A 25,174-nucleotide genomic window follows, 5' to 3' on the forward strand; every position below is an offset into this window, starting at 1 on the left:
CATTGTGAATCATACATTGAAACTGACCCAGTTTGTGTTCAGCAAACAGAAATCACAGAATCCAGTATATTTCCCTTTATGATAATAAGGAACTCTGTACCTGCCTACCTGTCCTATCGCATGAGTTTTTTTTTTCCTCTGTCTGTGAGGACATATTGTTAGGACCTCCCAATCCTACCAATATGGGAAACATTGTCTGTGGAAGACACTTGAATCATGCATTTTGTGTTACCATCACCAAAATATGGCAGTCTGGGCACTGTTGAGGCAGGGGGGCTGGATGTCCCAGTCTGCAGAGAGGTGGGGGGGTGAAGACTGCCATTTTTATCCAGAGCGCTTACTTTTGCTTCCCCCTGGGTTTTTTTAAGGCTTTTTTGTAAGGGCGGGGGGGTTGTGGTGCCGCAGACAGGTCTCTGCAGTGACAGAGCTGCTGATGCTGCTGCTCTGCATATATGAGCTGGTATGCACAGTATGCCTGCGCAGCTGAAGCAGACAGGGCGGATGGCTGCGCAGTTGCACTCGTCACTGCAAAAAAAAACCCTGCTTGAGTCCGGTCTGAGTGTAACACCTGCTGGGTTTTTGTTTTGTTTTGTTTTTTGTTTTTTTTTTGGTTTTTTGTTGCTGTATTTGATTTTTTTTTTTTTTACCGCAAACCACTTACAGAACTCAATTTCTCTTTCTTTGTTTTTTCCCCTTTGTGTGTGTGTGTTGTTTTTTCTCTCTGTGCCTTGTTGCTTTGTCTCCGTTTGGCGTTGGCCCCCTGCCCCCCCCACCCTCACCCTCACTCCCCATCTTTTGCATCTCTGAATCTGTTTTTTTTTTGATGTGCTTACCTTTTTCCCCTCCTCCCCTCCGCCCCCCCCCAACTCTCTCTATGACTGCTCTTGTCGTCGTTGTTTGTCGTCTCTTTCCTCTCCTTTTGTTGTTAATTTTTGTGTACTTTTTATTTGCTTTGTTTCAATTTTCATGTAGGGCAGTAGTTCGGTGAGTGGGAGCCCCGTCCCCTCGACCTCCGGCACCAGCACCCCCCGGCGCGGCCGCCGGCAGCTGCCCCAGACCCCCGCCACCCCCCGACCCCACGTCACCTACTCCCCCGTGGTCCGTAAGGCCATCAACACCCCGCCCGGGCAGCACAGCCGCCACCCCACCCCCACCCCCCGCCGGTTCTCCCCCCCGGGCCCCTCCTCGGCCCACGGCTCCCCGCGCTCGTCCCGGCCCGGCCGCTGGGCGCCCCCGCAGGACAGCGTGGAGGGCGACGGCTGCTTCTACGACCAGGACTACGAGTACGAGCGCCACCAGCCCCCCGCCTACGAGCCGGGCCCCGCGCAGGCCAACCCCCACCCGCACGCCCACCCGCACCCGCACCCCCACCCCCGCTCGCCCAGGACTTCCCGCCACGCGCCCCCGGTCCAGCCGCCCCCCCGCCGACTGCCCAACGGCTACCGCTCGTCCTCACCCTCCCCGCACCACCACGGCCCCCACCCAGGGACCCACAAGCCCCCGCACGCTCGAGGACCCAGAAAGGGGCTGCATGAACCCTACAGCGAGACCGACGAGGATGACTGGTGCTAGCCTCCGGGGACCGGGGGGGTCCGGAGATGGAGGGGTGGGGAAGGGGGGGTGGGGGGGGGAGACGCAGGACGGCTACGCTGTTCTTTTCCCTCACAGAGACGCTGACTGGGAGGGGAGAGCAGGAGGGACGCTACATTGGCGTGGGCATACGCGTGTGTGCGTGTGTGTGTGCGTGCATGTGCGTGTGTGTGTGTGCCGGTGTGTGCGCACACGCCTCACGCAGCCCAGTCAAACAGGAGGAAGTCCTGTGCCCCACCGACTGAAGACGGGGGAGCTGGAGTCAAGGCATGTTTCTTTCTTTTCCGTTCACTTTTTTTCCCCATTTCTACTGCTGCTCAGTCTATCCTGCGGGGAGAGGAAGGGACAGGGGTGGAAGTGGGGCTGTGTCAGCAGAAGACGGGGGGGGTGGGGGGGGGGGAGGGCGGGGTCAGGGGCCTGCATCGTGATCACACAGGAAAGTTTGGGGTTCACGTGGTGAAAAAAATTTCAAAGGCCTATTAACCAATGGAAGCACATCGATAGAACTAAGCTCATCCCCCTTCAGAGGAAAAAAAAAATGAGTTTTACAATGGAAATCAAGATACGGGACCTTCTCCACAAATCAGCTTCTGCCCCCGGAAACAAGTCACAGCAAAGAAAAAACCAACAACAAAACAAAACACAGAAACTCATTTAAAAAAAAGGGAGAATGACCACTTCTGCTTTTCAGGACTGACTGGAGCTCCATCTATTGCAAAAACCAACCCCAGTGTTGGGTAATATTGATGAGTTTTATCATCTGTGTTTACTGTTAATAATTATGACACTGATGGCGACCCTTCCGCCTGTGTGTGTGCGGGTGGGGTGAGCAGGAGACGGGCAGCAGGAAGACTTTATGGAGGGGTGGGGAGAAAGAGGAGGAGGAGGAGGAGGAGTCAGTGGGGGGGGGGGGGGGGTGCTTCTCTCCCCTGCTACCATACCCATTGCTCCCAACGCTGCTGCCCAAACCTAGGAAGGAAGAAACACAAAAAGAAAATCAGAGGGAAAAAAACACTTTCTTCAGTATTTCTTCTTCTAATTCTATTGCTTCTTCTAATTCTTCCCTCTCTTCTTCTACTTCTTCTCTTTCTTCTTCTTCTTCTTCAAAACATTGGAGCTTGATAATTCTGTTGCACCCGTTCAGCTTTGTTTGATCTCTTACAGTAAAATCCCGTGATTGATCCTGCATGATTGATACAAAAAAAAAAATAACAAAGAGAAACTACTGTATGAGGGGGGAAAATATCTTGGTCCTTTTTCTTTTTTTTAAGCCTGTTGAAGTTCTCTCTCTTTCTCCCTCCCTCCCTCTCTCTTTCTTTGTTGGTTCCTCTCACTGTGTTTTTGGGTAAAGGGGAGCTTCTTGAAGTGTTTGGAAAGCACAATGACTCGATGCATATCACGCACACACACGCCCTCTCACACGCACATTCACATCCACATAGACGCACACCCCCATTGGAATTTCCATTTGTGTGAGGACGTGCAGTAGTTCTTCCCGCAATATTTTATATTCTGCACCAAATTACCAGCACAACTACCAACAGGAATGAAAAATAATTGTAAAAATATATATATAATAGATACAGTATATTTAAGGACAGTCATTTTGTAGGCAAAAAATAATTTGAACAGGGTTATTCATGTAATCCGTAAAATGTCTTCTTTTCCTTTTCCTAGTTTTGTCCCAGGTTTAACTTCCATAGCTAGTCAGACCCTTTCTGTTCGTATCCTGCAGTGGTTTTGCCTCGTTCTGAGCTCCAGCTGAACCCCTGCTGAATCAGTGCTGAGAACCCAAGCCTGCGGCTGCACAGACTCCCATACACTGCAGGGCTTCAAACCATGCCCATGCAGGGCCGGGCCGGGCCAGGCGCGGGCCAGGCCTGGGTATAGCGCAGGTGTGAAAACCACTCCGCCATGTAGACCCGTGCTTCCAGTCTTCCGTGGTTTTCTGCTGGAAAGAGAGAACATGAAAGAGGGAGAGCCAGAGAGAATTTCTCCATTTTATGAGTTGATTTGTTATTAATAGCGATAACGGTTCTATAAATAATGATTACGATATTAATGATAATTATCAAAAAAAAAAAAAAAAACAATTCTGATGATGATGATGATGATGATGATGATGATGCTTGTGATTATGAGAGAGAGAATCTCTGTAGATTTCTGTTTGTTTTGTTTTTTTGGAGTTAGCTGAGTTCATCTTGTGGCCATCTTTGTGTTCGTGTTAAGTGTGGCAGTGCCGGGCCTGGGACCAGGGTTTGGGGGCGGAGCTCTGTGTTCTGTGAGAGAGGGCCTGCGCCATGGCGACCGTTCTGCTGTGGGAACCGTTACAAGATGCACTGCTGATATAGGGGGCTGAGATCATTACAGTATGGGTGGGGTACAAAGAAGCTGCACAAGGAGAGGAGGAGGAAGTGGAGGGATGCACCGAATACGTGGACTTTATAAGTACCCTGCCGTGATAGGTCAGCAGAGCCCTGAATGGGTCAAGGTGACAGGCTTCTCAGCTACAGCACAACCTGGATGTTCAGACACGTGTCAGCCTTGTGGATAGTGACTATGCCTAAACCCCAAAGTGTCCAAGTTGATCCCCCTTGGAAATGCTGTTGAGTGCATTTTCTAAACCATGACCTCAAAATTATTTTCCATAAGTAAATGATTATATCTTCTTTTTTTTCCAAGTTATTTGGATTTGGCATTTTGTATACAATGAAATTAGACTTGACTGGTGATTACCCTCAGTTTCCATCAACAGGATGATCATATAGGATTCTGTCATACATTTCTCAGCCACTAGATGGTGGCGTTGTATCTTTGAGGAGGAAACAGAGCTCCGCTACCACTCCCGGTCACCAGAGGGCACTGTATGCAGCTCACAACTCAATCCCATTGTCTTCTCTCACACGAACGTCTCTGTATTGATAATAATACCGGGACTTTTCCCACGCCCCGCCTTAAATTCACTCCGACAAGCACGGTCTTTCTATACACTGGAACTAGTTAGATGTCTGTTTCCAGTGGAGAATTCTGTTATTTGTTTATTTTTGTTTTATTTCCCAGGACATGTAACACAGTCAATCAACTGCATGGGAGAAAATAATGACTGGGCCTTTTAAACCTTCCTCTTTGTCCCCCTGATCTGTTGTGTGTCTCTGTCAGCCCCAACCAACATCTGCCTCTCTTTCCTCAGTTTGTCTCTCTGCAGAGGACTAGACAGTATATTACTAACAACATAAGCAGCCTTTCTTTACTGTAGTATTATTATTATTATTATTATTAGTATTATTAGTATCATCATTGTTGTAGTCACACCCATTAGCTGTCATGCATCAGCCAATCTACAGTTATGACACTATCGATATACTATAGTTAAAGGATAGTACAGCTTAGGTATAGCCGTGGGTATCTCCAGTTAAGGTGTACCTGCACTTGTCCCACTTTAGTTATATTACCCTATAACTATACATCAAATTATACCATCATACAAACATAGATGTCACACTGTAGGTGTCACACAACAGGTGTATATCTCTACACAAAGCTTACTGTAGGAACACTTTCAGTAGCACATTTGTGTGTGTGTATCTATGTTTTTGTATACTTGTGAGTTGTGGTTGTGTGTGTGTGCGTGCATGTCCATATGTATGAGTCTATGTGTGTGCTGGTGCATATGCTTGAGTCTGTGCGTGTGTGCGAGCGTGCATGTGCATATGTATGAGTCCATGTGTGTGCTGGTGCATATGCTTGAGTCTGTGTGTGTGTGTGTGTAGGTGGTTAAGTGAACAGAATGCATGGGATCAGGAGGTGAATGGGGCTGTATGGTCACTGTCTGGTGGCTGCTTCCAGCTGTAGGCGTACGCATCTCCCAGTTTATAGATCCAGGATGAGAAATTCATCTCTGGGCCAATTACAGTCCCATTCTTGTCGAGCTGTGCTTTGGGATGTATTGTTTCAGTTGCATTTGGCAAAGTGACGAAACCCACCAGGAGCTCTAACAAACATAAGATAGGCAACGTGGAACATGATTAGACAAACAGAGACTAGCCTACCAGCATTATGCCAAAAAGTACTGCACTCTAGGTGCCACGATGGCACATTGCATGTCAGCAATGCAGTCCCATTATTAGTTTTGTTTTTACTTCAGTAAGTATAGAGCCTCCTGATCTACCTCCAGCTGCCATTTTCTCTCACCACAACTAGTTTAGTTCAAGAAGGAGACTGAATGAGTATCTGTCCAATAATGCCATAAGATGCTGATGAATTTAGAATGAAATTTCAAGTGGTTGTATCACCCTGAAAAACTATTGGCTTCAACTTTTCTCTTTTTCATCTTTCCTTACTTCATTTCGGTCTGTGCTTTTTCACTCGAACTCTTTCTCAGTCAGCTTTTCTGACTCTGAACCAAAAAATTTTTCTGTCTTAGTTTCATTCCAGCAAATCATGTCCTCAGTCGTAGGCACACTAATATATAAGAGCAGGAAGTACTTGTATTCCCTGTACTTTAAACATTTTACAGAAACACACACACAGTTTCTTCATTGTTCTTCACCTTTATTTTAGTTTTTTGTGCTGTTTCTGTATATCTTGATATTGATCTACAGATCACATTAACAGTGAAATTTGTGTGTCATCTTTCTGTAGTGTCACAGAAAATTCAATAACAGAAACTGAATGCACCCCATCAACCCCCTGTGCCCCATCCCCCACCAGAAGCCCTGGCCTTTGATGCCATTCACCTTCTTGTTTGGGTAGGGGAGACGGGAGCTGGTTATGTGTCTGACTTCCTGTCATGAGTCATGAAAAGAGGAAGTAAAATTTGTGTCTGAGACCTGATGCAAGGTACGTTTTTGCATTTAATTTGACCTTAAGTGTGACAACCACATGTCTGAGCAGAGCTGATCATAACTCTTACCTGCTGCCTGTCTCTATTTGAACATCAGCATAGGGAAGTAGAGTGAAGTGGAGTGCAGTCATTTCATTTGACAGATAACCCTGTGTGTGTGCGTGTGTGTGGGAATGCGTGCCTGTGTGTATGTGCGTGTGCTTGGGTATTTGTGTATGTGCATCTAGGTATGTATATATGGGTGTGTGTATGTAGATATGTATATAAGGTTGTGTGTGTTTGTATCAGGATATATATATATATATATATACATATATATACATACATATATATATATGGGCACGTGTGTGTGTATCTGGATATGCCTATGTGTGCTTGTGTGTGTGTATATATGGATATGCATATATGGGGGTGTGTGTGCGTTCAGAGAGCCCAACATTATTTCCAGTGCCTTACACTGTAGAGCGAGTCAGCCTCAGCCCCATACTTACACAGACATGTTTACTTTCACAAGAACACACAGATGCTTGGCAGAGGGCAACACACTGATGTCACATGAGGGCATATTAGTACCCTGTACTTTCTGCATTTTATAGTCCATCCCTCCCTTCTCTTCTCTATCTCTTTTCTTTCTTTCTTTCTTTCTTTCTCTCTCTTTCTCTGTCTCTCTGGTGAGTTTATCAGACACAAGGTAAAGGTGGGGCCTTTTCTTTAACTATGGCAATGCAACTATGGCAATGCTGATGAAAGTTCAGAGCAGGGATGGGGGGGTGCTGTGTGAGGCTCTGACATCTTTCCCCTATCTGTACATTCGCTCTGTAACTCACTTGTATATCAGCCATAAATCTCCAGAAACACTCACTGTGTCCATTCTCTTCTGTAATTCAGTCTTCCTCCTCCGCCTTGTCTTTCTCTTGTCCATTGTGCCACCATCGTTCTTTCTTCACAATACCTGTGTGCCTTGTCTCCCCCCCCCCCCCCCCCCCCCCCCCCCCCCCCCTTTATTTAATTACATTTGCCAGCACAAACAACCAGTCAGGTGCACTAACTAGCTATGTAATGTCCCGGCCACAAGAGGGCAGCATCAGAGTGTTATTATATGTCTTCGGAAATCCCTGGCAGTACTGTCGTTGCTGAAATTACTGGGAATGTTGTGATTTACTTCTGGAGTTGGGGGACAAGATGAGTGACATTGTGTGTGTGTGTGTGTGTGTGTGTGTGTGTGTGTGTTTCATTTGTCTGTTTCTTGTGTTCCTGTAAGCATTGTTTCAGCGTGCGCACTCATCTGTGTGCTGGTGCATGCATGCCTGAGTTTCAGAGTGTCGCTGTGTGTAAACTGGTGCATCCATACAAGAGAGAGCATTTCCCACAACTAAGTAAAAAAAGGCCCTTGCATATTCCTTTTCACTGTCTGCCACTGTGTTCTGACCAAATCATCAATCTCACATCAAATCACGTAAGATAAATAACCACACAACTAAATCAAAAAACAATGTAGGCACCACTATGGAAAAAAGAAAAACATTTTAATTACAGAAAAAGACCAAAAAAAAGTAAAGTATTTACTTACAGAACTGCATGTGCAATGTGCATGCCACAGCGTGGGTTTAACAGTCATCTTCAGGAATAAAAAGAATAATATGAATTAAAAGAAAAAATATATATATAAATATAGATAGATGTTTTTAAAAGCAACATGTTCCTTTTTTCCTTCTATTTTTAAAAACAAAAAAATGCAAAAAAAGACAAAAAAAATTTAAAACAGCAAAGTGACTTTGGTGAGAATCAAAGGCGGTTTGTTTCTATTGCCAGCTGTTCACTGCAAACCCGGAGGTGAGACAGACACTTCGAGACAATGTTCAGGACATTACTTAAAAAAGAATTTAAAAAAAGAACTCCTGTGGACAAATAAAAAAAGAATAAAAGATTGAAATCAAACTCCCTCCATTTGTTGAGTTGGAGAAGGAGCTGCCTGATGATGTACCCGTTTACTCTGGCTATGAAATCTATTCTCTCTCAGTCTCTCCCTCCCTCTCTCTCTCTCTCTATCTCCTCTCTCTATCTCTATCTCTGTCTCTCTATCTCACACACACACTCTGTCTCACTGCTGTTTCTACCAGTGCATTTTGTAATTCCAAACACAATTCTTCCTAAAGAACCTGAATAAAACCAGAGAGAATGCACTCTGTCTTCTGCCTCCCTTCTCTTCTTTCTCAAAACTCCCTCCCTCCTCTTCCTCCCCCTCCTCTTCTCCACCTCCTTCCTTCCTTCCGGTCTTTTATTGCACTGCTCTGTGTGGCGCTTGTTGTGTTTTGACGGCTGAAGGAAGTTGTCTGCGTGGGTGGAGGGAGGAGTGATACTTCCTGGACATGATGAGGTATGAAATAAGTGGGTATAGTGGATGGATGGATGATGAGGTACGAGTGTGAATGTGTTGTGGAGCCTGATATGCTCACACACTTTATCCAGCGTTGGTATATGCCAAGCAGAGTAATAGCAAACATGTATTTGCTGTGCAGTTCCATTGATTGTTCTGGCATTGATAAATCACAGATGATGTGGGGAGAAGCCAATGACAAAAATTTAACATAACATCCTGACTTAAACCCAATAGAGATGCTGAAGCAGGACCTGAAACAAGCAGTTCATGCTTGAAAACCTACCAATTTGTCTGAATTAAAGCAGTTCTGCAAAGAAGAGCAGGTCAAAATTCCTCCAAAGCGATGTGAAAGTGTTTTGTTGCAGTTATTGCTGCTAAAGGTGGTTGCAACCAGTTATTACTTTTTCACATGGGTGATATGCATGTTTGATTATTTTTTCATCAAATAAATGTGTTTTAAGTTTACTTAGGTTTCCTTTGTCTATTAATAGATTAGGAAGGGGGCTAATACTTTTTCACAGCACTATGTGTGCCAAGGTTTTAAGATAGTAGAGGGAACTCCATAGTAGAGGCTGATCCAAGTTGGCACTCCCTCCTCAACATTTTAAAGATATATATTATTTAAAGAACTCGTGTTAATAATACAAATTAACGAAATGATGAACTCAAGAAAACAAAATGGGTCGTAATTTAAATCATTATTTTTGTTATAATTCGAAAGTAATACTGACCTCTCTCGGCCGAAAAACACATAGCAGGAGATAAATCAACTTGCCCCCGACGAGTTTCTCCTAAGGAACAAAAACTGGCGCTCCTGTTTAAAAAAAAAAAAATTATTCTTATTCGCGAGTTTCTCCTAAGGAACAAAAACTGGCGCTCCTGTTTAAAAAAAAAAAAAATTATTCTTATTCGCTCCTCAAAACTCAGTTATTTTAAGATGTAGCTCGATCATAACTCGCTGAAAAGACATACCAAGCCCTAGCTTGGATTGAACAACAGCACTGGCAATTAAATTACAAGCCCCTCCCTTTTTATATTTTACTGTGGTCAACGGAACAGGTATGAGGTCTAACGATAATGAGGCTATATTAGTATTTACTGATGGAGTGTGGTTACGGATTTCATTTTAAGGTATTCAACTTATTTTTATTTGCAATTTTTCTTTCAGTTATAGTCTTGATAGTTTTTATTGAGAAATAACTATTCAAATTGTTGTACACTGAACGAGTTAATTTGCTACTGTTGTTAACTAGTTAGCAAATGCTAGTTAGCTAACATAACAGTTAGCAAGCTAGTTTTGGTGCTACAGCATGGGTTAGAGTCGTGTCTGACAATAAATATTCACTTTCTCCGGCCAGCTTAACTTAATTTGTTTCCATTTGTGGCAGACCATTTGCAAAGAGATGACAGCGTTCAGTTCAGAAGAGATATTAACGTTACCCCTCCATGAAAAATACGGAAGAGTTTAATTGAACGCTACCCGAAGCTGCTATAACAGAACACGATCCAAAGCTCAAGTAAGTTCTGAATCCGAAGTAGGCCTAAGTTACTGAATGCTTGAGGTTGGCAGTTTGGCCTCTAGCGTAATAATGATGTGGTATAATCATCTTGCAATGCTTGCTGCTTACGTAGCAAAAGGTTCAATGACATGGCACCTTGAACGTGATAACGTTAACTGCTAGCTAGATTCTAATGTGGGTCTGCACAGAGACCTGTTACTCGTTACCTCTGCAATGATGGCGCCCCAAGACGTTTCCGTGTTGACCGTAGATTCCTCCCAAGAGGGTGTGTTCCACATGCAACCAAAATTTGAACTCGCAACGAAAATAGTATACGTATTTCGTATTTTGTTTCCAATGCAGATAGTTTTGCTATCAATTAATTAATATTTGATCTCAAAACGTAAACTGTATTTTCACGTTCAGTTAAATATTTTGGATTTCAGTGTGTAAAGGTTTGCTTGCATAATGAAGACACAAATGACACTCCATATAGAGGCACCATTCTAACTAAGACAAGACAAAAAACAGATGGTTGTGCATCTGCTTCAGAAAGATGTGTCAGAAGAAGTGAAACTGCTAAGTGGAGTCAACCCCATATCTTGGGAGAGACGTGTCATGATTTCACATCATGCCACACGATAAGTTATTTGGACATATTCACCTGAAGCTTGACTAGAAATAGTGGCAGTTAAACTTCCTCTTCAAGAACTCACTCTTGAAATGAAATGAAAGAATAACCTGAGTTAATCTGATTTGTTCTGGATGGTTAATTCTGTTGTACTTGCTAAGACTCGGTGGTAAGATCTATCAGGCAGGACTGAACTGATATTTATAAATGGCTTTTCTTACTTTATGTTCAAAGCACCTTTCCAAATAAAAGAACACTAAGTAAAAATCAATAAGACATGGCCTACTTGAGAAAAAGGGTGGTAAAGCAGTGTTTTAAATAAATGTGACATTGCAGGTAAGATAAACTTTAAATAGTACATGCACTTAAAGGCACTTGCCAGGGGTTAGACTAAAGTAGCTCATCCATGTAAAACACTGAGAATTGTTCTATTTTGTCGAATTACTTTTAATTAAAATGTTATTAAAGTACAATTTATTGTTATACTCATGGAGGACTTACAAGCTCAGGTAATGAAATATGAGTAAGGATCAGAATCGAAAGCAAGTTTTTAAAAGGGACTTAAAAGTAGATGCCATTTGTGCTGCTCTTATCAGGTCTAAGGTTTTGGGCCCTGCCACAGAGAAGGTTTGGTCACCTTTAGTTTTTATAAACATGTAAACAGTCTAAATAGATACTAAATAATACAAAAATGCACATTTTTAGACAAAACGGGTAGCTGTGTTCATAGTGGTAGGCCTGGTGTAGTACTGCTATTAGGGTGACAGGCTAGCCTGAGGCTTCTTGCTAGCGTTGTTCAGTGTGGAGTTGCGTACAGACTGCCTAATTCCACCTAGCCAACACTTGATGTACACAAAGCCGAACTGACACACACCACTCATGCCTTTCCCGTCTCTCTTCTTGCTCCTTCCTCTTCTCTTCCCGTATCTCCCTCCCCCTTTTTTTAACCACTTTATTGTTCCCAACTTCTCCCTAAACCATAAACTCAACCCAACCCTCCACCCCCACCCCTCACCCCCCCCACCCCCCAAATAAATCTTCCTCTGTGGTCCCTCTGGACTCCTCCCCTTTCCTAATACCTTCCTGCCCCTCACACTCTTTCCTTGTGTGTGTCCCTTAAAACGTGTGTGTGTGTGTGTGTGTCTTTTTTGTGATGGAAATAACATTGCCAAACCTGTTCTGTCACAGTGTTTACATAGCGGCCCAGTCACGCCAGGATTAACAGCATGTCACATTCGACTTGACATTGTTTCCAGGACAGCCAATCGGCTGCACATTCCTCGAGGTAGCCAACCCCCATTCCCCCCCTTCCCCCCCGACCCCAGTGTCTGTTGGCCAGATGTGTGGGTGTACGGTGGGTTCTGCCCTTGTCCTGTTCTATAAATACTCAGTATGCATTCCTGTGCATCACTCGCTTCCTGCTTCCTCTCCATTCGGATACAGAAACGACAGCAGACCGGATTAGCTCACCGTTCACAAATTCTGATGTGCGCACACACACACACACACACACACACACACACACACACACACACACACACACACACACACACACTGACATACACAATATTTTCACGAAGCACAGTCTCACACCACAAGCTTGTCTCTATTGGTAATCTAATAGCATTTGCTGTAACTGAGAGGGGTAATATAATTTTGTAAAGCCTAAATAAAAGGTGCCCCTCAATACTTTGTTCATGGTGTTTATGTGCATCTCACATCACAGATATTCTGATGAACATCGCCTTATTTTTACTTGGAAGGACTGTGCTTATTATCAGACTACAATGTTGGTGATTTCTTGCTTTTTTCAGAGTTCTCATTCGTCCATCCATTCAATTTGTAATGCCCTGTAACTCTGTTATCTGGCTATTTGTAACACAGTTTTATGTAATGGCACTATTTATGGGGAAGTCCAATTCCAGTCAGTGTGAACTTACAAACGTTCAAATAGAAGCTGTTTCTAAGGTGTCACCCGCTATTGCGACACGGTTTTAACATTGATGACTTCATTCTGTCACATGGTATTGCTGTGAGCTGGCAGTGTGTTGTAAAACTCAGGGAACTGGGCATGTTACCAGGTTTGAATCCCAACCGCGCCAGTGTTATTTCTTTGAACACAGTGCTTGACCTGAATTGCTTCACTGATATCTGTGTAAACAAATCATACATAATCTTCTGGAAAGTAGGTCTTGCTTAGTAAGACTGTCTGCCATACAATTGGATAGTAACTAGTCATGCACACTTGCTTTCTGGTTGTACTGTTCACAGCACCATTAAGTATTGTTACTAATTTATGTTACTAAACTTATAAAGCAACTTGGACATTAATGGAAGCTTGTTAAACTGGTAGTGCAATCCTTTGTAATAAGTTATCTGTTAACATGAATTTGGTTGCTTATGTTAACTAATATAGAGTAACATATTCATCTGCCCAGGACTTGAACAAATGTGTTCCCTTGATGAAAAAGCTCTGTATTTAACAGTAATTATAATATTCACCATTGGTGTGTGTGTGGGGGGGGGTCTCTATGTGTTTTCTCATTTGACTTTGCTCCAACGTGCTATTTGTTATTTCTATTACAAGCTTGGCAAGTCAGTTTTAATGCTGTTGCTGGAATATATGTATCTGTTTTTATATTTTTGGCCTTTATAGAAGATGTGTAATCGATAAGTTTCTCTGGCTGCTGCTTCGCTGTTGTATCAACAAGTCTCCCCGTGAATACTGTCTGTGCCCATTGCCACCTCAAGCTTAAATAACAAACAATGGGGATTATTTGCTTTATAGTGTACCTCTTGTGTGATTTAATGGTGAGTCAGTGTTTTTTCTTTTTACTGTGCGAGTCGGTAGGTTTAGTCAATCTGCCACTTCAGTAAAGGAAGTAGCAGGGTAACTAATTTCTGGTAAATGACTTCGGTATGAGTAATACGAAAATATTTTTAGTTGTCACAGAGTTCCGCAACTTCGACGGGAAATCACGCGGAAATGACTAAAGAGTTTAGTGTTTTACGGCGGCCCTTTGTTTTGAGTCGAGTAAATTTTCAAGCGCAGTCGGGGGGGGGGGGGGGGGGGGGGTGAGCCTGCAGCTGTGAGAATACGGATGACACCCCCGCGGCTGGCGCCGAACGCCACTTCCTGCCTTCCGTAAAGACACAGCCCAACCCCCGAGTGATATTCGTCATATTTACGTGTGCCGACACCTATCCGTCCACCGAGCAGAGTCGAATAACCGGTTAGCTGGGTGGAGTGGGTTTCTGCAAAACGAGATTTGCGAGCAGCCGCCTTTCATACCATCTGAGCGCAACAGGCGTGGTGCTGGAATAACTACAGGGTGTTTCTAAGGAAGAATGCCGGCTACAGTAATTAACAACAGCATTTTCGACCCCAGGGAAATGATGGTGGGCTACCGTCGAGCTAGGATATACTGTATATGTATTTGTCAATACCGAATTGTTGGCTTCGTGAATCGCAAGTGAAGTGCGGTTGTAAATCGTCTAGGTCCGTATAACGGCAGCTACTGAATGGTTAATACATGGATGATGAATGACCAAAGCCCCACACAATAAAGGCTTTGGTAGGCTCATAGAACTAGGAATGAAAGTGCGAATAAAACAATCACAAAGATGTCAGTTGCAAAAATAAAGATTTGTTTTATTGTTTTGGACTGAGGTATTTGGTTACACAATAAAACTATATCAAGAGCAGCATCGAGTAGGAAAAACACACAGTGAACCTTCCCGATATTGATTTATAAAATGTCCCATAGGGACCAAAGTAAATACACACACCACCGGTCTGCCTGGACCAATGGACGTTCCTAGTATACAGCAGATGAGGCGCACTGGATTAACAGATGTCAATTAGTTTCACAGTCCAAATGTTATATAGGCCTGCGTAAGGCCATATTAGGGGAAGTTGGCCGAGACGAGGTAAAGTCCCTCCAGGAGATAACAATGGGTTGCCTCCCCCGCGGGGCCCCTGCCGGCTGCACGTTGGGTGGGGGAAGGTGTCGGCTACTTGCGGAAGTTTCTCAATCCAGTACTGAGTCATACAACCGGAACTGCCACGAGCTGTCATTCTTCTTCACCTCCGTATCTCCGCACAGGGTATTCCATGGGCCCGGAGACTGACCACAGCTCTGGCTTACTTGGCGAATAGTCCAAAGCAGTTTCCTGCTTTCAGGTCAGATTGTTCTGATTTGCAGTGCTCCCCTCCTCAACACCTCTGATCGTCGCTGATGGGCGACATTGTGGTCAGGGAGTCACACTTCCAGGAACCCCAGGCTCGGTTTTTCACACCATTGTCTGACCAGTCTGCGATTACACCGAAATCACCCCGATTCCTGAGCTTTAAATTAGTCGGTAATGTCCCAGTGCTGTCTGCTCAGAACGCCGCGATGACCTGGGATAGCGGTAGGGAAGTCAGAGCAGTCATGGCTCGATTGCAGTTCGCAGAGTTGCTCCTCAGTGCGGTGCTCCGAATGACCTGATTCTCTTCCCCCACTTCCATTTTCGCCCTCTTGCTTGGCAGGAAGTCGGGCTCGGCTGTCGCCTTGCCCCGGCGTTTTCTAGAGTGGCGGTCAGGTCCCAGAGAACGGAGATTCTCCTTGTTCTCTTGACTCCTCTTAAAGCCAGCTGAGGCTGCCTTACTTTCGCCCTGGCACGGCTTGTCCTCTCCAGGCGAGGCCACCGGTGCGCAGTCAGACGTAGAAGTCTCCGCCTTGGCGTCGCTCGTATCCATTGCTTCATCGGTCGATAGCTGCTGTGGGTCAGAAGAAGTGGTTTTTGCTTCGTTCTCGCAAGCCATGTGAACAGAGTGGTAGATGTCCCGGGCGGACTTCATCACGAGCGTAAGAAGAAGGCTTCGGTGAAGCCGCAGTCCACCGCGCTGGGAACGCGAGCTGTACAGTTTTCCTAGAGCCTGAACCATGATCCGCTTTGCCTCTGTGCTGACATCCATTTCTTTGTTTTTGTGTACTGTGATTTCAAACTATTGAAATTCTTTCAGTTCTTTTGGATGTCAACTTTTTCACTTTCACTTCACCTTGGTACTTCGCTGTTTTAGAACTGTTTCACTACCACGTCTCCTTAACAGCGCCGAAACATTGACGTCCTGTAGGGTGCGGGGCGCGATAATATAGTAGCACTGACGTCAGGGGTTTACACCAGCGCGTGATTGACAGTTGTACTCCGCCAATGGCTCGGCTCGGTTATACCTTAAGTTATTACAAGAAGGCGTAGCGCTGTAACGTTAATAAAACATATGGTGCAGTGTGCCCTGTGACGGAACATATCGCTATACTAATTAGTAGTTTTTGTGTTTCTGTGGACCAAATTGTGGTTTGATTTTGATCATAAACGATGTAGGAATTCTCCATATAGTATTGTCGACCTTCCTTTCCTGAAAAAAAATAGTTTAACACGACTGAAACCACTCAATGCACGTTTTCATTAAAATATGAAATGCACTTTTGTAAGTCGCTTTGGCGAAAAGCGTCTGCTAAATGATTGAATCGGAATTATTGTCAAGAGACTTCTTGCGCTGTAGACTCAATAAAAAAATGTTGAAACGAGGGTACAAAACACCACTGTGTAATGTATGAAGAATGAGCAAAACCCAGTTCACGCTTGCAAATTAGGCCTATGTATATTTATAATGTAGCCTATATTACTACAAAACACCAACCTAAATACTTCTGTACACGTGCGTCTTGTAGCCAGTGTATTTATTGTAGGCTACTTAAATTTATTTTGGATAGGCAGCATTGAAAAAGGGCATGCACTGCGTTTCCAGTTCGTTTATAGAAACTTGAGCTCGTAAACTTTAAAATGTGTGCAAAGAATTTGTGGATACTTTTTTTTTTTTGATGGACCATTCAAAAGGTTGCAAATGAAACCTGTTATTTCCCCAGGGAATTTTCTCAACGACGTAAGACGATAATGTCCATATAAAGAACATCCGGTGGATTCCCAGGGCGCCGCTGTGGAAAATCCATGACGCGTGGGTGGTAGTACTTCCCTTACCATATTTAGTGGGGGCGGTGCTTATAGCTCATAGCTGCTGTCCTTATATGGTATCACCGGACGCGCCCAACTTCCTCTGCTCAACTACGGAACAAAAACCGGTTCAAAGGAGTGTTCAAATTACGGCGGATATAAATCTGCCAGGGTATTAATAGTACAGGAAATCTCACGAGACACACATCTGTCTTCAGGCATACTTTCTTTACTTACTACCATTATTAGTCCAGTAACAGTCTCTCTGTCCAAAAGCCTTTTGCTTCTAATCTGTTTGTTTTGCAGCTGTACAGCTATACTGAGTCCACACTGTGATGCTGTTGTCAGTCAGTCACTGCTACCTTATATTAAGTCTTCAGATTTCTAGTTAATTGGTTATTCATGAGAAGAACGATTGAACACAAATCGTTTTTTCCTATATATGTGTATATATTTTTTCTATATCATTTTTTTTATTGTTAACTCTCATTCCTACCTGTTTTTCTTCCTCACACATCTTTTGATAACACTGCCTAATTTTACACCAAATTTTTCCAGGTGTATTCCGTAGATGTGGGCAATAAATTGTCTTCATTAGCTGAGCTTGAAGGCTGTATGATACCCAGCATGGCCACCAAACAGCTGATCCCTGCATGCCAGTAATAGAATTCATTCATTGGTCTCTGGTGGAGCACACTTAACAGGCACTTCCTGAACATGAGCACAGAGCGCATGCCACAGACAGCACCAGGAAAAAAAAACAAATCGAGATCAAAATCTCATTTGCAAGGGGGACCTGACATAAAACACGAAGTTACACAGAACAGTTGACAAACGAGTTACAAACATCAAATGGGGAATGAGACCGCAGTATAACAGTAATTAAAAAGTAATTAGCGTTTCCACCTGAAAACACAAGCCCTCTCTCCCTTTCTTTTACAGGTCCTAGCAGGTATTTTGTGTGGGTCTCGATGGTGGCATTACTTTGAGTATAACTTTGCCCTCCTCTCGCCCTGGTCTTGTCTGCTTTCCATGTTAATTGCACTTTTAGCCAAAAGAATGTGCCAAATAACAAAATTGTAAGTTCATAAATGCATACGACTTCGTCCAAGTTCTGAGTCTTGCCCAGCCAGAGCAAACGTAGCTTCACAATGCGTCTTTTCCCGAGACTTTTCACTGCATCCCCAACCCCTTAAGTTCTCTCACACGTATCAGCAGTTTGCGTGTGAAAAATATTCGCTTGCTCTTGCATGTTTTTTTCCCTGCTGATTTCTCTCCCATTTGCCACATGTATCAGGGAATGCTTCTAGATGTGCGTAAACTAGCTTTCTGAGCTGTCGATTTCATGCCTTGCAAAAAAACATGCAACATGACTGGTACATCTGATAGGCACAATTTCTAGATGTGCCGTTTAACATAAAGTAGCTAACAAACCACAAGCCATTTAGACTGAAAGTCTTTCATTTCGATGCCCCCCCTTTCTTGGGAAAGTATTATATACACAGCGCTTGCTGAAGAACATACTTTTATTACATACAGTAAAGTGTGACATTCAGGAGTCATTTAATTTTGCTCACGTGAATCTTTTTGTTTGTTTTCACAGATTCCGTTTGCACGCACACACACACACACACACACACACACACACACACACATAAACGCACCCAGACACACACACACACACACACGCATATGTACACACACAAGAAGATAAATACACCCACAAGCAGATAAACAAACCCACACACACACACACCCACATGCACACACACAAGCAGATAAACACACACACGCATACGCACACACATTCCAGCAGCCATATGTTAGCTCACGCGAAGTGAGCGGGGAGGGGGATGGGTTCGCGTGACCGGGCAGCATCAAGGAATGCGTAAGGGTTGGGATGGAAACGAGGGAGGGGACTGCAGAGGAGAAAGAAAGAGGTGCCGGGGGCGGGGGTGGGGGCGAGGGTGGGTGTGAGGAAGGAAACAGAACACTTAGCGATATGTGGGGAGGAAGGAGGGAACGGAGAGAGAGAGTGAGAGGAATCACGCAGAGGAGTTATGGTCTGCCGGATTCAAACGTCATCCGGGGTGAAATTATTCCCTGAGGCTAGCGCTAGCGTACAATTACAAACATGACTGTGAAAGCCCTGAGCCCAACCCAAACAAGCTCCCCCCCACACTTATAAAGGCTTGCACCATTACCCTGGTGTTCAATGAGAGGGAAGGCGTGACTCCTAAGAACCAAGAACTCGCAACCCTCCCGAAGATGAGAGAATTATCTTTTATTTGTCATGGCAAATGGCCACTGCACTGCCCTAAGTCCAGTGTTAGTGTCAGTTCTCTGTGAGCGTGTATAGCAAAGCAATGCTAAGTGATGCATGGCTTACTCACACAGGGGGTAATGTATGGTTTGTGATCATCTGGACTTGCACATTAGATTTTTTTGGTTTTTGTGTGATGAAGGATATTGAGAGTTCTTCAGTTTTACTTGTTATCTATTTGCACAGATTGATGAAAGGGAAACTTGATATTTATGTATGGCTCTGGAAATGTGGTCAGGGACTGTGTGATTCTAAAAATATACCAGTGGCTATACGCGGCGTCACTTCGCACGTTTTTCTGTGCACATCCGTCAGTCTCCTTACTTCCCTTTATCTTTCATTTCCCTTTATCATTCTTTCCTTCCTTTATCCCTCAATTTGTCCTTTTTTCTCTGAGCAGCAGTAGTGCAGTAGTCTACCTTTGACTTAAAACCTTCTTAATGTGTGCTGATTAAGCATCAGATTAATGCGATTCGGGGCCAGGAGACAGAAGGGGGAGGGGAGGGAGGCTGTAGAGCTGTAGAGCAGCCAAGCACCCCCTCCTCCAGCAGAGGGGAATCGAGGTGAGAACATTCACCCCTGTGTCTCACACAGAGCTGCCTATCAGGTTTTAATCCTGCATCTGCACCTGAGGGATTTAACCTGCCTGTGTTCATTTGGATTTATTTCAGACCTGAAACACACTTGAAATGCTTTAAGACGCAGGTAAAATCTGAAACAGGAAAAATCTGAAACAATTTTCTGGGAGACACGTTACTAACTGAATCATATAGTCGCACGACAGCATTCTCTTCCGAAGCGCAGGGCATCAGCGCCTTTTGTTCAACAGCAAGGGAGAACATGATGTTCTTTCACTCAGCTCTGTGCAGCCCCCTAGTGGGAACAGCGGGGACCTGAACACATTTCTGCCCGGGCCTCATTAAAATTTCATCATTTCCTGATGTGGAAAGCTGTCAGAGGTCATAAATGAGAGGGGGGCGTGTAATTTCCGAGCTGGCTGGCTGTTCGGAGGGGTTATCTCAGGCAACGAGGCCAGGGCCTCCAGCTCCAAGCGCCCACTCAGCACTGGGAGAAAAACAACGGCTGCGTTTTTTTCTTTTTTTAACCATCGGCTGCACCCGTGCAGCAGCCTTCCAACCCCGTCCCACCGCTCGCAGTCCTAGAGCGCGCCCCGCCATCGCGGCTCCCAGCCCGCGTGCTCCCAGCCCGCGCGCTTCCAGCCCGCGCGTTTCCATTAGGGAATCGATGCACCGTGGGATTGCAGCACTTTCTTCTGCGATACGGCGTTGATGCAGTGGTATGAAGTATTGAAGTTTTATCTGAATATACACACGCTTCATAATGCACGTTATTTTTCGTTATGATTGTAGTGCACGACGCGGGGGCGGAGAACCGGCCTCCGTGGAATCATATGGCCGCACATCGCATCTCTGGATTGTTCCGTTTATGCCACGGCAGGGTTGCCAGCTCTCACGCTTTTGGCATGAGACACATGCCTGGCATGAGACACACACGTCAGGCCAAATAAAGAGAGCCAATTAAAAACAAAGCTGCTCCCTGATCAAACAAACTATCGACTGGCTACCTGTCTTTCACACCATCCCCCGTGCACGAGTCTCACCCTTTTCAGTGTTTATTTCTGTTTTTTCCCCCCTAAATTTAACTTATCCAGCTGAAGAGGGAGTTCATTTTCACAAGTGAAAGTTTTAAATGAAATGAACTGATGCAAGGCTTTTTTTATGGGTGTGATGGGTTTAGGAGTATTTTTTCCTTAGGTGTATGATTTCAATTTCTTATTGCAGTTCAATGAGAAACAAGTGAATAAAAATAACAATGTAGCACGGGATCTAATCGCAATACTTAGTGTTTCGCAAAAACATAAAGAATCGCAGTAATATGGTATCGTGTGCGAAGTATCTGGATTATATGGTATCACGAGGTGCCTGGTGATTCCCACCCCTGGTCTCCAAGGTTGCACCAGCTCCAGCTTTTTCCCAAGGCCCGTAACCACAGGGAATTATGGGATTCACTGAGAAAGCAAAAACTAAAAGGAAAAACTTTCCCCCCAGTTTCTTCATTCATTCCAAGCGGCAGCCCCAGGGTCTGCTGAGTGCAGGTGTATGTAGCGCTTTCTGCACTTGCTTTCACGGGTACTGACTGGCCGATGCCTTTGGTCCAAAGCAGCTAACAAGACCACTGTGCTAAACGGCACCAAGTCTAAGATCCCGTGGAACACGGCGGACGGCAACATGCGCGATACTTAGAGCGAAGCCAATCGGACTGATCAGCCTCCACAGCAGAGAAGAGCGACCGCGTGAGCAGAAACGCGACACGGACCTCTTAGCATCAGTCAATGTTACGGCATAAACCGAAGCTACTTAAACAGACCGGGCACATCTGGCGGAGACCAGCGCGGTCGAAGCGCTGTCTCTGTCGCGCAGGCGACGCGTTAAAACCCGGGAGTGAGATCATGTTCTTTTCATGATTCAGCTTATCCTCAGGAACAGCTCTGAAAGCGCTAGGTCTGCGTTTGCAGATTTGTCAACCGAAAAAAACTGAAAAAGCCCTTTCCTCTCTCTGTGGCACAGGGCCACTTTGGCAGCTTCAAAGGACAGGATCAGGTCCGATCCTGTTTTCTCCATGTGTGATGCCATATAACCACAGGACTCCAAAGTTTAAAGACCCAGTCTTGTGAAATAATTGTTATTATTATGTGGCACTTTACAGGTCTGTTCAAAAGTTATCAGCATTATAAAATGTTCCCTGTATTTTGGTTCTGTTTTTGAGATAATATAATTAGAAAGCTTGTGTCATCAATTGTCTGGTGTAACACGATTTCTTTCACGGAGCCATGAAGTTAAAACATGTTTAATGTAATGCCATGCAACAGTTTTTGCCTCCTGGCTGAAGAATTACATTAATTAGCAAATCCAGGTGACTGGAACAAAATACTGGGGAGGACATTTACTCTGACTCTGAACAGGGATTTTTCACTTCAGGTTTTTTCTCTCCACCTCATTTCCTGAAAACCTGACTTTTTGGGGATGTAAGGCTCAGCGATATGGGGGAAAGCATTTAGCCCCTCAGTTTTCCCTCAGTACTAGAGAGAGTAGTCCACCTCTGTACTGAAGCCCGGGCAGTGAGAAGATTGCGACTCGCTGCGGACTGCGCGCGCATTGCAGGTTCCACACGTTAGGCCGTTCCTATGACGGGCGTGTGAGAGCACAGGCAGAAACACCGCGAGGTTCTGGGAGAGACCGCACAGTCGCTGCCCTTCGGCTAAAACCGCTCTCAGAGTTGTCACGCTCTCTGCGTGCGTTTCTGTTCCTAGAAACCAGGTTCAGCCTTAACAAACGCACGACAGTCTCGTGACTCGTGCTGCCGGCGATGACATCACGCACCCGCACTGGGTAAATGAGCTCGTGCACTCTTGAGCAAGGTTCAGGGTAAATATCCACCAGGGTGACAGAACAGCGCACAGCTGTCCAGTTTTGGGTTCCCCAAAGGGATTTAATTTCCAATGTGCAATTTGTAGGTTAGCATTTAAGCAGTTTGTGGATTCCTTCACATGTCCTTACATGTTCGCTCTAGTTTTTAAGACACCCTTCTGTGTTTGTGTTGCTTCGTTTCACAACATAACTACACGAAACCTTGAGGCGTTAACTGGGACGTGTTCCACACTAAGCCTAAGTCCGATACATCTTACTGCTTCTGTAGGACTGCACTATTCATGCATTATATCAGCATGAGCACAATATCCAATGCAGTCTGGCACAGAAGTGGAAAAGGAAAGCCAACTGTACACTCTGAAGTAGCTTTCCAATGTGTCCTTCTGGTTCCAACCCTGGTTTGGCCACACATGGCAGACTGTCAGCGGCTCAATCTTTCCTTTCTGCTGTCAGTTTACACCCTTTACATGTCACATAAACATGACCTTATCCTGGGAGCCCTCACGAGTTTTCTCTTTTCTCTTTTGTACATTTTATTTCTTAAACCAGCTCATACTGGACAGACCCTTATCACACAAAAACAAAAATGGAGGGAAAAAAAAAAAAAAAACAACACACATTTGTTACAAACCTTTTATTAAGATATTCAGTTTTCTCTTCTTTTGACTTTTTTTTTTGGTAGTTTTTAATTTTTTTGTTTTTTTACAGTAGTTAATGTGCAATTCTCGTTATCATTGGGTCACAGTCAGGAATTCACAAAGTTATTGGCACTTGGAACACGCGATAAACACTGGCGCTACAGGGGTGACAGCGGGCTCTGACAGAAGATAGACGCTACTGCATTGGGTTTTTGAAAAGCGGTTCTGGATTAATACCTCATGCTGTGAGTGCACAACTAACAATCAAACTTCATTAGTGCTTCTATGTATAATATACAGTATATATATATATGTATATATATATATATTTATTTATATATATAGTCAAAAAAGATCTGCTTACCCCCCCGGGCCATACCAGAGACATGTCGCAGGGATAAAAGACCCAGCCCCCAGCTCCCTCCCTGTGTGTGTGTGTGTGTGTGTGTGTGTGTGTGTGTGTGTGTTTGCCATAACTGTATTAACATCAAGTACTCTGTTGAAGGAAAGGAGCTACAACAAGCCCCTTCCAAGACCACAGAAGGCTAATTAGCAGCTCTGTTCGGTATATTTAGCTCCCAGCCTGAAACAGTGCTGTGATGAGCACTGTCAAATCACATGCTACATTTCGACAAGATATGACAAAAAGCGTGGTGTGTGTGTGTGTGTGAGTGCGTGTGCGTGTGCGTGTGCGTGAGTGCGTGTGCGTGTGCATGTGTGAGTGTGCGTGTGTGTGTGTATGTGTGTGTGGTGGCAGGGGGACCACAGGGGACCCCCCCCCCCCCCCCCACTTCCCACAGCCGATGGGGGGGGGGGGTGATGTGAGAGGGTCAGAGGGTCAGAGGGTTCTCCTGCTGAGTTCTGGTATGCCGGGTCATTACAGGAGAGGAGTAATACGTAATGACTCTGGGTAAAAAGTCTACAGGTTGCTGTCAGCGAAATGCACAGAACTGAGCACTGGGGGGTGGGGGGGGGCGGTACAGGGACTGACAGGCTGCAGTGCCAAGCAGGAAGAAGGAACTGTGGCCTTAACCTCACCTCCCCCAGAGCCTGCCTGGGATGAGGGTGGGGGGTGTGGGGTGTGGGGGGTTAACAATGCAAAATTAATTTTAAAAAAAGACAAAATTATTAACAAAACGGAAAACAAAATGACACATCTTATTGGTTCGTAACCAACCCCACCCCCCACCCTCCCTCCCCTCATTTCACTCCCCTTCACACCGATAGAGGAAAACTGAACAGAAGGTGCCGGGGTTCTCGTTCACAGGCCCAAAGCGGTGAACTCTGACCCAAAGGTGCTTTTTTTCCCCTCTCTAGTAAATGCAGTCCATAGCATGGACACGGACACAACACTCTCCACCCCCATTTCTTATTGGACCGTCACTCCACTTGTCCCGCCTACTTTTTTCTTTTAAGTTTATGACCTTGTCCATTTTGACAGAAGCTATTTTGATGTCACTCAACAACAACAACAATAATAATAAACAGATGGAACTCCCCACCACGAACAGTCCAGGAGAATGACCAAATATTCTTCACCCCACTCAGATCCGTTATGTCTCAGATCCACCTTGCAGTGTGTAAAGCAGGAACAAATATCCTAATGACAGCATAACCAACTGCAGTGACTAAAACGTAAAAACATAACAAAAAAGGTGGATTTGTGTTAATTATTCATTAAGTAGAGTTTCTTTAAAGCCACGTAACATTGATTTGTTCACCCCCAACCTGCTGCCTGTCAGAGGTGCTGCCCCCTGGTGGTGGAGGCTGGAATCACATCTGGCACACTATCACACTGTGCTACAGTACTGCAGCTCACCAGCA

General features: G+C 44.8%; 2 protein-coding genes across 25 annotated transcripts in view; one reads left to right on the forward strand and one right to left on the reverse strand.

The window, feature by feature from the left end:
• Window positions 1–6,506, forward strand: part of LOC118216561 (voltage-dependent P/Q-type calcium channel subunit alpha-1A-like) — a 111,235-nt gene extending 104,729 nt beyond the window's left edge. For 23 of the 24 annotated variants that reach the window (XM_035397847.1, XM_035397846.1, XM_035397843.1 and 20 more), the window contains one exon: window positions 973–6,506. In XM_035397847.1, the coding sequence (XP_035253738.1) occupies window positions 973–1,572 (600 nt within the window). In that variant the 3' untranslated portion in view covers window positions 1,573–6,506. The remainder of the gene's footprint in view (window positions 1–972) is intronic. The other variant, XM_035397861.1, reaches the window with a different exon arrangement.
• Window positions 6,507–14,570: 8,064 nt separating this feature from the next.
• LOC118216568 (immediate early response gene 2 protein-like) lies at window positions 14,571–16,062 on the reverse strand. The gene has a single exon (XM_035397876.1). It carries the CDS (start codon window positions 15,901–15,903, stop codon window positions 15,328–15,330), a length of 576 nt encoding a protein of 191 aa, XP_035253767.1. The 5' UTR covers window positions 15,904–16,062; the 3' UTR covers window positions 14,571–15,327.
• Between the last annotated feature and the right edge of the window lie 9,112 nt (window positions 16,063–25,174).

Source organism: Anguilla anguilla, chromosome 17 (assembly GCF_013347855.1).
Source record: "Anguilla anguilla isolate fAngAng1 chromosome 17, fAngAng1.pri, whole genome shotgun sequence".
In the NCBI taxonomy this organism is placed as follows: Eukaryota; Metazoa; Chordata; class Actinopteri; order Anguilliformes; family Anguillidae; genus Anguilla; species Anguilla anguilla.